This window comes from Stenella coeruleoalba, assembly GCF_951394435.1.
Source record: "Stenella coeruleoalba genome assembly, chromosome: 3".
NCBI classification, from domain to species: Eukaryota; Metazoa; Chordata; class Mammalia; order Artiodactyla; family Delphinidae; genus Stenella; species Stenella coeruleoalba.
The window spans coordinates 152117984-152135637 of NC_137148.1; the positions used below are offsets into that span (position 1 = coordinate 152117984).

Consider the following 17654-nt stretch of genomic DNA (forward strand, 5'->3'; position numbering starts at 1 on the left):
CAGTGCAGGGGACATGGGTTCGGGCCCTGGTCTGGGAAGCTCCCACATGCCGCGGAACAACTAAGCCCGTGCGCCACAACTACTGAGCCTGTGCTCTAGGGCCACTGAGCCACAACTACTGAAGCCCGCGTGCCACAACTACTGAAACCCTAGCGCCTAGAGCCCGTGCTGCACAACGAGAGAAGCCAAGGCAATGAGGAGCCTGCACACCACAATGTAGAGTAGCCCCCACTCGCCCCAACTAGAGAAAGCCCATGTGCAGCAACAAAGACCCAACACAGCCAAAAATAAATAAATTTATTAAAAAAAAGATTCTCTGTGGATAAAACAACATGTAAATAATTGGTTACAAAGCCATATTATTTGAAGGTGCCAGACTGCACATTAACAGTCTGACACAAAGGGACAGCACAGGATAACTATTCAAAGATAAAGATTTTTAAATCTTTGCAGTTTGAAACCTTTTAGAGCAAGTATAATGAGCTCGACACACATTTCAACACTCCACATGTTAATCACATGTTCAAAGCATGTCTCAAAGTCATTGGAAATAGTTGCTGTCTCTGTCTCTGATATGTAAAACAGACCTGTGATGTGTAAAACTCAGGAGGTATTGATATCCACTTTTTGGCATCTGAACAGGAAACAAAGTTGTTTCGCAGTGATAATAAAGAATGAAGTAAATGCAACAGTCAAATAAAAGACAAAGTACTGAGGGAATGTATTAACAAAACGAATCCAACTAAATTCTGGTGGCCTGGGGCCTACGATTGTACACACTGCATGGAAATACCCCAGCCTAAATACTGGCATAGGAGGAAGGGTACTGCTAGGCCCATCACAGTATAATCCTTTTAAATGTCCCTTTCAAGGTTGTCTCCACTCAACACTGAGTATAGGACATCTTCCCATCCGGCAGAAACACTGGCTGCACAATGATTGACCAAGAAATTAACACACTAATGAATAAATGATGCTAATTTATTTCTATCCCTGACAACGGGAAACAGCACACACTCTGTGTCAATGATATGTCCTCTTTCCCACTTTTCTAAATGGTCAAGTATGTTTTTCCCTTCATTGCTTTATATCATGTGTGGCAGGCATGATGGGAAATGGCTACCAATGGTTCTGTTATTGATTTCTACCTTCATTTCACTGTGGCTAAAGAAGATACTTTGTATGATTTCAGTTTCTTAAAAATGTATTGGTACTTGTATTGTGGTGTAACATATGGTCTTTCCTGGAGAATGTTCCACGTGTACTTGAGAAAAATGTGTATTCTGCTGTTGTTGAGTGGAGTGATCTATATATGGCTGTTAGGTTTAGTTGGTTAAATGTGTTATTCAGTCCCCCTACCTCTCTACCGATCTTCTGTCTAGATGTGTTATCCATTATTGAAAGCAAGGTATTGATCTCCAACTATAATTGTAGAACTATCTATTTCTTCCTTCAATTCTGTCAATGTCTGCTTCACATATTTGGGGGATGTTTGGTACATATATGTTTATAGTTGTTATATCTTCTTGATAGATTGAACTTGTTATCAACATATAGTGGCCTCCTTTTCCTCTTGTGATAGTTTTTGATTTAAAGTTTATTTTGTGTGATATTAACGTAGCCATCCCAGATCTACCTTCCTTCCTTCCTTCCTTCCTTCCTTCCTTCCTTCCTTCCTTCCTTCCTTCCTTTTTCTCTCTCTCTCTTTCTTTCTTTTTGTTACTATTTGCATGGGATATTTTATTCTGTGCTTTAACTTTCAACCAACTTGTGTCTCTTGAAATCAAGTGAGTTTTGTGCGGACAGCATATACTTGGATTATGGATGTTTTTAAGGTCCATTCTGCCAATATTTATCTTTTTATTGGAGAGCTTAATCCACTTTTTCAAAAATTACTGATGAGGAAGAACTTAATTCTGTCTGTTTCCTGGCTGTTTTCTGTATGTCTTATGCATTTTTTGCCCCTCATTTACTCCATTACTGACTTCTTCTGTGCTTAGCCGATTTTGTTGTAGTGAACTCTTGATTCCTTTTTCATTTCTTTTTGCATATAGTCTATTGATATTTTCTTTGTGGTTATCAAGAAGATTACATTCACCCTTCTAAAGTTCAACCAATATCATTTGAATTGGAACCAACTTCAATAGCACACAGAAACTCTGTTCCTCTACAGTTCCATTCCTCCTCCTTACATTATTGTTGTCACAAATTACACCTCTATACTTTGTGAGCCCAATAACATGGATTTATGATTATTTTATGCATTTGTTTTTTCAATCATGTAAGAAATAAAAAGTAGAGTTACAAGCCAGTAGCACAATACTGGCTTTAGTATCTGCCCATGTATTTATCTTTACTGGAGATTTCTATTTCTTTATACAGCTTCGAGTTGCTGGCTAGTGTCCTTTCATTTCAACCTGAAGGTTCAATTTAGCATTTGTCATAGGGCAGTGTTAGGAAGTTGTAAAACAAACGCCCTCAGCCTTTGTTCATCTGGGAATGTGTTAATTTCTCCCTAAGTTTTGAAACCAGTTTGGCCAAATATAGAATTCTTGGTGGACAATTTTTTTCTTTCAGCACTTTAAATATGTCTGGCTTCTTCCGTGGTTTCAGATAGGAAATTAGCTATGAATCTTTTTGAGGATCCCTGCTTTGTAACAAATTTGTTTTTTCTTTCTCCTTTGGGAGTAAAGATTCTTTCCCTGTCTTTTGGCATCTGAGAGTTTGATTATATTGTTTCTTGTTCTGGCGTTCCTTGAGGTTCTCTTAGTCCTGAAATCAGGCAAAGATTTACAGCAACCAAACACATACTGAACCAGGGAAGAGGCAATTGGAAAAAGGCAGGAAAGCTTTGTGGCATTTTTACTTGCCCTTGCCCCATCCACTGTTAGTGTAGTGGTGGTCTTAAAGTGGTGGGGTCTTAATGCAGTGATAGTCTTAAAGTAGCAGCAGGCCATTCCTAGTATGGGACCCTCAATCCTGCTTCAGGAGGGAGCAGAAGAGACCGTACTCTCGGATTATTATGTGTATCTGTTCTAACCTGTCTGGGAGCTACCTGAAGGACTGACACAAGATGCTTATCTCTGTCTTAGCTAACCTGGAACACAGTCTGGAAAAGCAGCGGTCATTGCTCAAAAAAAGTGCAAAGCAGAGATGCCTGGGGCAGAAGACTGTGCATTGAAATACAATAGACCACATAAGATGCAGGAGCAAAAGTTGGCGGAGATTCTTTGGGAACTTAGAACATACAAAAAGTACACATGTGTCCAGAGAAATTAAGAAAGCCACATGCATACTCAAGATAAGATGCATGTTCTGAAAACACCAGAGGAGTCTAAGCTTTTACCATGGGCTGAGCCCTGAACTCAGTGCAGGTCAGCTAAATGTTGAAGGAGTGATCCAGCAATCTGCACAATGGGGAGAGGTGTGTGGTTTTGAGTGTGCATGTGGATGTGCTTGTGTATATTTGTTTTTGTTTGTCTTAGGTGCAGGAATTCAAGGACATCTCTGTCAAAACATTAGCTAAACATGAACTAAAGGAACAGAGACTTCAGTGCCTACATACGATAAGGAGTACAGTCATTGCAAAACTAGTTTGGAAAGGTCCCTAAACAAACAGACTACTACAGCCTTCAACAATCCAAAGGCCAGAAAACCCTGGGAAAGTAGGAGAATCTGATTTCCATAGACACCACATTATAATATTTGAAAGCCAGATGTTCAGCCAAAAAACTCACAAGGTATACAAAGACATGGTAAAGTATGGTCCATTTAAGAAAACAAATTAATTGATGACACCATCCCTAAGGAAGCCCAGACTTTTCTCCATTGCATATTCTTGCCTCCTTTGTCATAGATTGATTGACCATAAGTGCATGGGTTTCTTTCTGGGCTCTCTATTCTGTTCCAGTGATGGATGTTTTTGTGCCGGTACCATACTGTTTTGATTACTGTAGGTTTGTAGCACAGTCTGAAGCCAGGGAGCATGATTCCTCCAGTTGTGTTCTTCTTTCTCAAGACTGTTTTAGCTATTCAGGATCTTTTGTGTTTCCATACAAACTTTAAAATTATTTGTTCTAGGTCTGTGGAAAATGCCCTTGATATGTTGATACAGACTGCATTGAATGCGTAGATTTCCTTGGGTATGATGGTCATTTTAACAATATTAATTCTTCCAATCCGTGACCACGGTATATCTTTCCAGCTGTTTGTGTCATCTTTCATTTCTTTTATGAGTGTCATATAGTTTCCTGGGTTCAGGTCTTTTACCTCCTTAGGCAGGTTTATTCTTATGTATTTTATTCTTTTTTATGCGATTGTAAATGGGATTGTTTCCTTAATTTCTCTTTCTGATAGTTCACTGTGAGTGTATAGAAATACAAAATTCATATATAGAAATCTATTGTATCCTGCAAATTTACCAAGTTCATGTTTGCGCTCAAATAGTTTTTTGATGGTGTCTTTCAGATTTTCTGTGTATCATGCCATCTGCAAACAGTGACAGTTTTACTTTTTCCTTTCCATTTTGGAGTCCTTTTATTTATTTATTTTTTCTTGTCTGATTGCTGTGGCTAGGACTTCCAAAACTCTGTTCAATAAAAGTGGTGAGAGTGGGCATCCTTGTCTTGTTCCTGATCTTAGGGGAAATGCTTTCAGCTTTTCACCATTGAGTATGTTAGCTATGGGCTTGTCATATATGGCCTTTATTATGTTGAGGTATGTTCCCTCTGTGCCCACTTTCTGGAGAGTTTTTACCATGAATGGATATTGAATTTTTTCAAAAGCTTTTTCTGCATCTATTGAGATGATCGTATGGTTTTTAGTCTTCAATTTGTTACTGTGATGATAAGAGACCTAAGACAGCTACAGAGGCTAAGTGTCCTTTCTTCCCTGAATGGGTAGGTATCCTTGTTCTGCCTTCTAATTGAGTTAGTATCTGAGTAAAGAACTGCCAGGTGTCATTTAGTTCACAGTACACTGCTGTGGCAATATAGAAATGAATTTGCCTAAGTCATTTGGCTTTTCTCAATTATAGTAAATGAATATACTGAATGAATACTTCAACTTAAGGAAATGTTCTTAAAAATATATTAATGTAGGCAACTTCAGTGGAGAACTGAAAACAAAACAAAACATTCAGGTAAAGGGTTGAAATAAAAGTACACTCAGTTGTATCCAGTTTCCTCTTGTAAATCTCTCTTTTTAATTTGAGTGGACAGTCACTTGAGAATATCTGACTTGGGGCTAAGGAAATCTAAGCCTTCTTGGCCACACTGTATTCTCTTATGTCATTTACTAAAGACACCAGTTGGGCTGCTGAAAAAAGGTGGGAAAAATCAATCCCTCACATCCAAAGGGCGGCTCTTGAAAATATGTGTGTTGTTGTAGTTATTTTGCTCTTCTGGCCTCAGAAGTTCTAATCTTAACCTTAGCCCCTCATGGAGAGAGACTTTGTAAACCAGTTCCCACGTTACTCATTATGTGACCGTTGAAAAAGAGAAACCCAGCACTTTTCCTGTGCTTTCAACCAGTTATCTTCTTCAAAAATCTGTTTGGATTGTTATACCTTAATCTTGCCTGGCAAGGGACTTATGGGAAGGTTCTTATTGTTTGAAAGTTTGGTGCCAGTATCTGCAAAGAAAGAAGAAAGATGTGTTTATCAAACATCCCAATAGTGAAGGTGTGTGAAAGCAACTTTTGAAAAAGTTAATCTGTCAGAGTTTAGCCGTATTATTACATTTTATTTTATTCATTGAAAATAAATAATTATCAATGAATCCTTTCTACATTTTCTAGTTTCCCAAAGTTCCCTGTATTCACATTCTAAGAGGAAAAATGGTATTTTAAGTCACTGTTCTCCACCTTATATTATTTATAATCACTCCTCGTGATCTCTTCCTTCCAAGAAACGTGATCCTGAGAAGTGTCCTTTGTTTGTCTTTGTGGAATAAGTGATGAGGATGCATCCTGGAGACCTGTGAGATGTTCAACTTGTGGCATAATGAAACTAGGATGGAGAGTTCTGGAAAGATCTGGAAAGGTGGCTGGTAGAGTGTGGCCATGTGGGAGAAGAGAGACATACAGAGAGAGGGAGAGGAAATTTTCAGAGGGAGAAAATGAAACAAATAATTAAATAAGTTTTGTTGTGTGGTGTGGGACGCAAGCCTTTCTCTCCCCCTTTCCTTCACAATGTCTTTCTTAAAGACTGTGTTTTTCATTAGTTTTACTGAGATAGGATTTGCCGTTTTGTTTGGATACTGAGAATGGACCCATGGGAACAGTTACATTTGGGTTATCTCTGACTATCTTTAACGAAGAACATAAATATTGGCCACACTATCTATGCACATGCTATCACCATGCCTTTTTTGTTCTCTGTTCATATATCTAAGTCCTCTTCTTTCTTTAAGGTCAATCTCAAATCTCATCTGAAATGTACATTTATTGATAGATTCAACCCATAATGAACTGTCCCTTCTTTGTCCTCCTTAGGCTCTGATTATTTATAAAAACTCATTTTTGAACTTAGAAACTGTCCAATATGATATATTAGTTATTTCACCAGCATATGTTATATCCTCAACACAATTATACGCTTTTGTGGGGCTGGGATCATACATTCTGTAATTTTTCTCAGTACTTACACTTACTTTGATAAAAAGCACATTCATTCATCTAAACATCATTTATTGGGTGTTAATTAAATATCTCAACTCAGTAAATATTGTTTGAATGAATGCATGCATGAATGAGGGAGTATGCAATAGGTAGCCTAATGTACCGCCCAATGTGAGAAAACCAAAAACATAAACACAAAAGCAAGCCAAAAAGTGGACCAGGACTTTCTGTAAAATATCCTGCTTTTTGTTGGATGATGCCATGAAAATCAAGGTGATCCTGAACGGTCTTAATAGCTGACCAAGAATAGTAAACAATTGAAATTCTCTCAGGCTTCTTCAACCCTATCACTGGACACATTTATACCTCTCAGGAATGGTATTAAAAGAAGAGATTAATAAAGCTTTTATAGATGAGTTGATAAATCTCTAAATATTTAAGTCTTCATTGCCTCCTAGGTTTTCTCTATTTTGGGTTTCCAAAAGATTTCAATAAACCACAGGATAATTAAAAATTAGACATTATCTTTCTTACCTTGACGTTTTTTGATGGTAAACACCTTTTTATTGTCTCCATAGTGCTGCCCGATTTCCACCAGTACAGTACTTAAGTGAATTTTGCTCTGGATGGTGGACTATATAAGATGGAAACGAATTGTTTGTATATGTTTTAGAATTCTTCAAAAGGGCCTGGCCATGGAAATGCATTGAATATTACTTAAATAACTAAAGTAACTTCCTCAGAATTATTATTCTATTCTGGTTAGGATACTATCTGCTCTGGTTTGTTAAAATTTCGCTTTAGAGTGGTTTTAATTTTGTTTCTGATAGGGTCCTAGGATTTATTGCCACGCCCATCCTGCATCTGTTTTTCTTTGAATTACTCTCCTTGCAGTTTCTGATTCATACAGGGCCTTACAGGTTAGTGACAACCTGGCCATCACAACGCTGGGAAGGACAGGCCTACTTTTCAGAGGTGTTGATGTTTTCCGTACCTGAAGGTTTTCAAGAGATATCAGTCTTCCTCACCACCTCCCTTGGCCCTCTTAATGGACTAAGCAGTTCCTCATGAAATTTCTGTAGGATATCTGTACCAACTTCTCAATATTGTTCCATCCTGAGTCTAAATTCCTGGCCTCAAGGTAATGTTAGATTCCTAGCTCCAGCCCCTATTTACATAAGGCCTATACTAAGGAACGGAACCCACAGACATCAGTCCGCTCTTCTTTCTCTGGATTTAATTTCTCTGTTACTTTCTGAAACATGCAGGTGTTCCTTTCTTTCTTTTAATCTCAGCTATGTGCTTTTAACTTTTTCAAAATTGACCCAGAATTTACATGTGTCTCCAGTAAGAGTACATTAAATTGAGCTTAGTCTGCTATTCTACTGGCATATTTGAGATCCAGATAATTTGCTACTTAACTGGATTCAATGACCTGTATATTTCAGGCATCTAAAACTCACCATGTTCCAAATTTCCTTCCTTATAGTTAGTAATTTTCTTGGGAATCTGGATGAGATTAAATGGAATAAAGTTAGTGAGTGGTCCAGGAATGCCTGAAAGTTTGTTTGTCAGAGTGGCCAGGGAAAGTTAAGCAAGGAAGAAAAGCAAATGAAAAACAGAATCCCATTATTATGGCTGAGTTTACTCCCAGGATTCCCTGCAGAGCTCTCTGTAGAGCTGGGTTGGGTTATAACTTATGCCAGAGCTCTACGTGGGGCTGACACCATCTCATGCCAAGCTCTCAGTTCTGGGCTAACGTCATCTCTGGTCCACTCTGTGGAGTGGAAACTTCGGAGGAATGGCCAATGTGTTCTGCGGCGTAGGAAGAGGGAAATTGTGAATGTGACTTTCTAAATTGTGGAGGAACTAACCACTGTAAATATGCCTTGAACTATGTTGTTTAATTTGACCAGTCAGATCAATGACATTCCCCTTGAATGAAATGCTGCTACATATATGAGCAGAAAAACAAAACTGGTGTAAGAAATAGATAGCTAGTGGAAAGCAGCCGCATAGCACAGGGCGATCCGCTCAGTGCTTTGTGACCACCTAGAGGGGTGGGATAGGGAGGGTGGGAGGGAGAGAGATGCAAGAGGGAAGAGATATGGGGACATATGTATAACTGATTTACTTTGTTATAAAGCAGAAACTAACACACCATTGTAAAGTAATTATACTCCAATAAAGATGTTAAAAAAAAAAAACTGGTATAAGGAGATGGAGAGACTGGAAGTCTTATTTTCCCACCAATTAACTTTGCCTCTGACCATGACCTTCCCTTTGAGTCTCCTAGACCTTGGGGATGATCACAACCCCTTGGGTTGGGTGACGGCAACCCCATCTTCACTAGAACCTCTATAGTTAACTTTTGATTTTTCCCACTCCGTCTATCCATCCCATGTATGCAGTCAGACATTTGATCTTGGACTTTTCCTGACAAAATGTGCTTGAATATAACCATTTCTTTTCACTCCCACTGCTACTATTGTCACTGCCTTAACTAGGGCTTTATCTTTAAGTTCTTTATATAAATATATAAATATCTATATATAAATATACAAATAAAATATAGTATTAATTCTGATGATTTTAAAGTCTTTTCTTGAGAAAGATTTTTCCTGATAAAGATACACAATATCTTATATAAATATATTTGTATTATCTGTTCTTAGAATTTTAGTCATATGATTCTATCTCTTGGTTTGTCTAGAACTTTTTGATTGAATGCTGGCTATTTTATTTGGCTTTTTTTGTTTTTCTCAGTGGAAACGTTGTTTTGCTTCCAAATATTTTATTCTACCTGGAAGTAGCAAATCTTCAAATTACAGTTTTTTAAATGCTTTCAAATATCAATACTATAGGTGTCACAAAATCTAGAAAAATGACATTTAAAAATGAACTACTGCCAGATGTGTCTCTATAAAACTTTTCCCCCACTCTTTTAGCTATATATTCTTTAACTGCCTCCTCATACGACAGTTTATGTATTTTCGAAATAAAATTTTAAGAAATAAACTTTGTAGTTTATAGACATAGATTTCTTGTAACATGGTTGATTAGAATTTGCTTCTAGTTATTAATAGTTTAGAAAAGTTTATTTCAGCTTCACAATTTATTATTGATAATGTCACATTAATTTTCATTGTTAACTTTGAGAAAACCTCTATGGATTACTTCCTCATAAATATTTACTATTATAAATGCATTACTGATTTCAGTACTGCTATAGGTTTGTGCATTACAGGAATTCTGATAAAATACTCATTCACACCATTCCATTACACACATTGTTGATGGGGTATATTCTTTTATTTATTTATTTATTTATTTATTTTTGGCTGTGTTGGGTCTTCGTTGCTGTGCGCAGGCTTTCTCTACTTGCAGGAAGTGGGGGCTACTCTTTGTTGCGGTACACAGGCTTCTCATTGCGGTGGCTTCTCGTTGCAGAGCACGAGCGCTAGGCACGCAGGCTTCAGTAGTTGTGGCTCGCAGGCTCAGTAGTCGTGGCTCACGGGCTCTAGAGCGCAGGCTCCGTAGTTGTGGCACACCGGCTTAGTTGCTCCGTGGAATGTGGGATCTTCCCGGACCAGGGCTCGAACCCTTGTCCCCTGCATTGGCAGGTGGCTTCTTAACCACGGCGCCATCAGGGAAGCCCCTGGAGTATATTCTTGACAGAAGAAAATTTCCCGTTTTGACTAAGCATTGATGAGAACTGAATCTTTGACTTATCTTTCACATGCCTGATGATTGAAATAATTTTCCACAGAATAGCTTCTGGTTTTGTACTTTTCAGTTCTTTTTTTCTTCTTCAAACGCACATGCTTTGAGAGCTGTGAAGTGCAAGACATGGCTATATTGTAAGGTGGTTTTTGTCCTTATGCTTCTGTGTCTTGTGCTAGTTAAGTCAGTAGAGTAGTCAGTATGAGTACTGGAAGTTATTCCTGTAATGGGATAGTATATAGTCAATTACATATGGTGGTGTCTGAAAATCACATAATAGCCTCACTTAAAACATCTCCTTAGGGCTTCCCTGGTGGCGCAGTGGTTGAGAGTCCATGCCGATGCAGGGGACAGGGGTTCGTGCCCCGGTCCGGGAAGATCCCACATGCCGCGGAGCGGCTAGGCCCGTGAGCCATGGCCGCTGAGCCTGTGCGTCCAGAGCCTGTGCTCCACAACGGGAGAGGCCACAACAGTGAGAGGTCCGCGTACCACAGAACAAAAGAAAATCTCCTTAGCCAGATTTCAAAAAAGCCTGTGGCCATTCCAATATGATCCAACATAGCGGAATAGGATAGAAGGAAAATTGGCAAAGAAAGAGACGCTGGTCTTACCTGATGGAAGTGAAAATATCTCACTTTTGACAATTTTGCAAAAACCTATAATTACATGAACTAATTTCTAGGGTTCTTCATAGGACCTAAAAAGGAACCCATAGAGTTGTGGAACAACAATAGAAGCTTCTGTGATGAGAAGCCCGGGCACCGCAACAAAGAGTAGCCCCCGCTCGCCGCAACTGGAGAAAGTCTGCACGCACTATTGAAGACCCAATGCAGCCAAAATAAAAATAAATAAATAAAAATAAATAAATTTATTTTTAAAAAAGTAATACTCAGGTTTGAGGCATGAGAAATATGATGAGGAGAAATTAACTAATCCTTTCAGAACTTTTAAAATATCAAACTCAGTCTCTAAGATTTTAGCATTATATACAACATCGGTTACTTATTAGTGGTTTGGGAAGGCCAATTTAAAATTTTCTGATCTTACTGTATTGAAATTCACGGCCCTAATGTTTTCCACATTGACTGTATGAATGATGAAGTAAAGTCAATCATGTATTTCCTTTCCAACTAGGCAGAAAACAAAATTTTGAAAAGTGTTTGGACTACTGACTTTTGATTTCTTCTAAGGCAAGTGTATAGGTAATTTTTATTCCCTGATTAGGAGAAAAATGGTGGAAGAGGGCAGGGTTAAGAATTAAGATTTCAAGAGCGTGACAGTTAGACGACCAACCAGAGTTCCTAAGGTTCGGTGCCTGTAACTGTCGCCGCCGCTTAAGCCTGCCAAAGCAGTGGTACGGCTGCTGCCCTCGTATTTGCTACCTCTAGAAACATTCTTGCCAGTAGTGGCGGCAGCGGGACTCAATTACCCCCTTTTATCACTCTCTGCAGAAGCTCCAGATGGCGTCTTCTGTGGGCAACGTGGCCGACAGCACAGAACCAACGAAACGTATGCTTTCCTTCCAAGGGTTAGCTGAGTTGGCACATCGAGAATATCAGGCAGGAAATTTTGAGGCAGCTGAGAAACACTGCATGCAGCTGTGGAGACAAGAGCCAGACAATACTGGAGTACTTTTATTACTTTCATCTCTACACTTCCAGTGTCGAAGGCTGGACAGATCTGCCCACTTTAGTACTCCGGCAATTAAACAGAACCCTCTTCTGGCAGAAGCCTATTCGAATTTGGGGAATGTGTACAAGGAAAGAGGGCAGTTGCAGGAAGCAATTGAGCATTACCGGCATGCATTGCATCTCAAACCAGATTTCATCGATGGTTATATTAACCTGGCAGCCGCTTTGGTAGCAGCAGGCGACATGGAAGGGGCAGTACAAGCTTACGTCTCTGCTCTTCAGTGCAATCCTGATTTGTACTGTGTTCGCAGTGACCTGGGGAACCTGCTCAAAGCCCTGGGTCGCTTGGAAGGAGCCAAGGCATGTTATTTGAAAGCAATGGAGACGCAACCGAACTTTGCAGTAGCTTGGAGTAATCTTGGCTGTGTTTTCAATGCACAAGGGGAGATTTGGCTTGCAGTTCATCGCTTTGAAAAGGCTGTCACCCTTGACCCCAGTTTTCTGGATGCTTATATCAATTTAGGAAATGTCTTGCAAGACGCACGGATTTTTGACAGAGCTGTGGCAGCTTACCTTTGTGCCCTAAGCTTGAGCCCAAATCATGCAGTGGTACATGCCAACCTGGCTTGTGTATACTATGAGCAAGGCCTGATAGATCTGGCAATAGACACCTACAGGCGAGCTATTGAATTGCAACCACATTTCCCTGATGCTTACTGCAACCTAGCCAACGCTCTGGAAGGGAAGGGCAGTGTTGCCGAAGCAGAAGATTGTTATAATACAGCTCTGCGGCTGTGTCCCACCCATGCAGACTCTCTGAATAACCTAGCCAATATCAAAGGAGACCAGGGGAACATTGAAGAGGCAGTTCGCTTGTATCGTAAAGCATTAGAAGTCTTCCCAGAGTTTGCTGTTGCCCATTCAAATTTAGCAAGTGTATTGCAGCAGCAGGGAAAACTGCAGGAAGCTCTGATGCATTATAAGGAGGCTGTTCGAATCAGTCCTACCTTTGCTGATGCCTACTGTAACATGGGAAACACTCTAAAGGAGATGCAGGATGTTCAGGGAGCCTTGCAGTGTTATACTCGTGCCATTCAGATTAACCCTGCACTTGCGGATGCCCACAGCAATCTGGCTTCCATTCACAAGTATTCAGGGAATATTCCAGAAGCAATTGCTTCTTATCGCACTGCTCTGAAGCTTGAACCTGATTTTCCTGACGCTTATTGTGATTTGGCTCATTGCCTGCAGATTGTCTGTGATTGGACAGACTATGATGAGCGAATGAAGAAGTTGGTCAGCATTGTGGCTGACCAGCTGGAGAAGAATAGGTTGCCTTCTGTGCAGCCTCATCATAGTATGCTCTATCCTCTTTCTCATGGCTTCAGGAAGGCTATTGCTGAGAGCCATGGGAACCTCTGTTTGGATGAGATCAGTGTCCTTCATAAACCACCGTACGAACATCCAAAAGACTTGAAGCTCAGTGATGGTCGACTGCGTGTAGGATACGTGAGTTCTGACTTTGGGAATCATCCTACTTCTCATCTTATGCAGTCTATTCCAGGCATGCACAATCCTGATAAATTTGAGGTATTCTGTTATGCCCTGAGCCCAGATGATGGCACAAACTTCCGAGCGAAGGTGATGGCAGAAGCCCATCATTTCATTGATCTTTCTCAGATTCCATGCAATGGGAAAGCAGCTGATCGCATCCATCAAGATGGTATACACATCCTTGTAAATATGAATGGTTATACCAGGGGTGCTCGAAATGAACTCTTTGCTCTCAGGCCAGCTCCTATTCAGGCAATGTGGCTGGGCTACCCTGGGACCAGTGGTGTGCTTTTCATGGATTATATCATCACAGATCAGGAAACTTCACCTGCTGAAGTTGCTGAGCAGTATTCTGAGAAACTGGCTTATATGTCCCATACTTTCTTTATTGGTGATCATGCTAATATGTTCCCTCACCTGAAGAAGAAGGCAGTCATCGATTTTCAGTCCAATGGGCACATTTATGACAATCGGATTATGCTGAATGGCATCGACCTCAAAGCATTTCTTGATAGTCTCCCCAATGTGCAGATTGTCAAGATGAAATGTCCTGATGGAGGAGACAATGCAGACAGCAGTAATACGGCTCTTAATATGCCTGTCATTCCTATGAATACTATTGCAGAGGCAGTTATTGAAATGATTAACAGAGGACAAATTCAGATAACAATTAATGGATTCAGTCTTAGCAATGGACTGGCAACTACCCAGATCAACATTAAGGCTGCCACTGGAGAGGAGGTTCCCCGTACCATTATTGTAACCACACGTTCTCAGTACGGGTTACCGGAAGATGCCATTGTGTACTGTAACTTCAATCAGTTATATAAAATTGACCCATCTACTTTGCAGATGTGGACAAATATTCTGAAGCGTGTTCCCAATAGTGTACTGTGGCTGTTGCATTTTCCAGCAGTAGGAGAACCTAATATTCAACAGTATGCACAAAATATGGGCCTTCCCCAGAACCGTATCATTTTTTCACCTGTTGCTCCTAAAGAGGAACATGTTCGGAGAGGCCAGCTGGCTGATGTCTGCTTGGACACTCCACTCTGTAATGGACACACCACAGGGATGGATGTCCTTTGGTCAGGGACACCCATGGTGACTATGCCAGGAGAGACTCTTGCTTCCCGAGTTGCAGCTTCCCAGCTCACTTGTTTAGGCTGTCTTGTGCTTATTGCTCAAAATAGACAAGAATATGAAGACATAGCTGTGAAACTGGGAACTGATCTAGAATACCTGAAGAAACTTCGTGGCAAAGTCTGGAAGCAGAGAACATCTAGCCCTCTGTTCAACACCAAACAATACACAATGGACCTAGAGCGGCTCTATCTACAGATGTGGGAGCATTACGCAGCTGGCAACAAACCTGATCACATGATTAAGCCTGTTGAAGTCACTGAGTCGGCCTAAATAATGACTGTGTGCACAGGAGAATTACCCTGTACCTGAGCCTCAACCTTCTGGGGGAAAGGGAACTACTTTTTCCTTATCTGTACAATACCATGCTGCAGATGGGTGACAGACAATGATAAGAAATAGCACAGCCAGACTTGCTTCCTGCATGATCATGATCACGATAGGGAGAGACACAAGAGATGGGAAACTGCTGTTCCACAAGGAGTCTCCATAGAATTTTGCAGCAGCCAGGTGTCTGGAAGGTCTGGAAGGTAAGTGTGGAAGGTCTGATCTCCCTTGGTCTTCCATGGGATGGATGGTTAGTGTGGAAGGGAGATAGAGATTGCCCAGCCATTTTGTGATTATCATGGATTGATTGAGTCTTCTGAATTAATATTTTTCTTTATATTTTGGGTATTGGAGCTTTTAAAAATGTTTGGTTTCAGGTATTTTTATTCATGTGAAGTGTATATGATTCTCTTGAGATAAGGTTTTAAGCTATAATATTCCTTGTTTTAGTTTCTGAACTCTACAGATAAATGGGGACTTTGCTGGTGTAGTCTTTTTATAGGTTTTATAAACCACTTGAGCCTATATCAGTCATTTTAGTGTCTGACATAATGTTTGGAACTATCAGTGCTTTGTTGGTTTATAGATGATGGCTTAAATTCTTTTCCTGGTCCGTTTCCTTCTTCCCCTCCCTCCACTTTAAAAATTCTCCTGTAACTTGGCTAACAAAAAACCAAGTCTGATTCAAAACCTCCCAGAGCGTTTCTCTTAAACGCATCATCTGGTGCCAAATGAAGATCCTTAGGAGTGATTATTAATTCTGAAGGGCACAGTTGTGGTACTGTCACTGATGATAATAATAATGGATTTTTGGCCTAGAGTGTTGACCTATTTCACCAGTGTTTTACCGTTGACTGCCCCTCTATGCTGCTTCCAAAAGTCATAGTGTGTGATAAGATTTTTACTTTCATTTCTAAAGTTTTTTTTTTTTTTAGTGAGTCCTGTTCTTCCTTTTTCTTTCAGCAGAAATGAAATCCCAGATAAGTATAAGTATTCAAATATTTGATCAGTAAGTCACAGTTATCTCCAGTACATTAAATAACTTTCATCAAAGAAACATGTTATAGGTAAAAAGCTCTGAAGGACCAGCTATGTATATGATAATTATGTTTCAGATCTTCTAGGGTATTATATATAATAACTTGTCTTCTGGACGTGGTCTTGAAGTCTTTATGGATTCAGCCTCGGTAGTAGCGAACTGCACTGCTACTTGGTTTGGAGTACAAATTAGACTTTAGCCCTCCTGGAGGTTGAGTTTTTGGTATTGAAAACCATAGGAATGAAATTATTGTATTTCAGCAAAGGATCGAGGGCTTGAGGCTTAAAAAAGGCAACATATGTGTGGGAAGCAGTCAGCCTTGAAAGCAGGTAAGGACATGCCAGGCATGCGGCCGCTGCTCGAAGGGAATGTCCCTACTTGTTCCCCTCCTTATTCCATTCCATGGGAGATAAATCACCAGGGCCCAGAGATCAGAAAGAATGTAAAATTTGACAAGCAAAGCTGTCTCCCCTCTGCACGTGCAGGTTATTTTTGATGCTTCTGGGTTTATGGGTTTTCTCCCAGGGAAGTTAACCTTGAGCCGAGACAGTCTGTAGATAATGTAAACCACCATCTGGCAAGCTTCCTTTCTCTAGTCTATTTAATCTGCAACTGTAGCATAATGACTTTGGAATTACTGTTGCTGTATTACCAAAATCTTAAACTAGGATATTTTTGACAAATGCGGTCCTTAGTTAATTTTTAGAGCTACAAACTGTCAGATGGCTCTGAAATAACAATTGTATGGCTATTCTTCACGGTGATCACAATATGGTAATGACCTTGAGGTATCACTAAAAAGCAGGAAGGTGTGAGTCTTCCTTTGGTTCCGGAGTGAAATGCGAGTTGGAGTTGGAAAAGAGGCCCACAACCAAGTGTTAGAGAAGGAAATGTGAGGTCATTAGTTAAAAACCAGGTTGAAGTTAAGGTGAAGAGGCATGAGGAAATGGGCAACTGTTACAGTATTACAAAGATCATCAAGAAGCATATCCATGAATGTGGTTTGTATTGCAATCTGCTGAAAAAGAGACAAATATCCTGGCCTGGCCTTCATGGAGATTATATTTTATTGATTCTGATAATAGATTATTGTTGAAAAGGGCCTCCTATAAATTATAACCATGCAAAGGCAGCAAGATAATTTTTTTTCCTTTATGTATGTGTTTCTCATTCCTACTCACTTCTCTCTTAGGGGAAGAGAAAATCACAAAAAACAAAATTGTCAAGTCTCAGCTATTCCTTTTCAAAATAATTTTTTTCCAAATTCCAGTGGAGGCAATAGGTTAACTGTTAAGATTTGTAAGGCTCAAATAGCTAGATTTTTACAAAGTGTAGCCAAATTTTCTTCCATACATAATAGCTTTGGAAAGAATATGTGATGATGCAAAGTTGGAAAAAGGTGGTTTTTCTTCTGTGAATGGCTTCACTGTGTTGGGAGAAGAGGCACAGAAGAAATCAAAGTAATTAAACATGGGGTGAGTTTTCCTGATAGGGGACTCTAGTGCTTTAAAATAGACTAGATAATCCTAGGGATAATCTGAGGGTAGAACAGACCAATGCCTCATTTCCAGTCTGGTACCCTGGAAGAAAACAGTGTATTTCCTTTGAGGTCTTGAGAG

The 17654-nt window shown here is 39.9% G+C and overlaps 1 protein-coding gene across 1 annotated transcript in view; it reads left to right on the forward strand.

Annotated features, from left to right (window-relative positions):
* Positions 1–931: 931 nt before the first annotated feature.
* The window catches only part of LOC307185046 (UDP-N-acetylglucosamine--peptide N-acetylglucosaminyltransferase 110 kDa subunit-like), a 28003-nt gene continuing 11280 nt past the window's right edge, over positions 932–17654 (forward strand). Inside the window, exon 1 of the mRNA XM_079918829.1 lies at positions 932–15199. Coding sequence (XP_079774955.1) covers positions 11802–14942 — 3141 coding nt within the window. The 5' untranslated portion in view covers positions 932–11801 and the 3' untranslated portion in view covers positions 14943–15199. The remainder of the gene's footprint in view (positions 15200–17654) is intronic.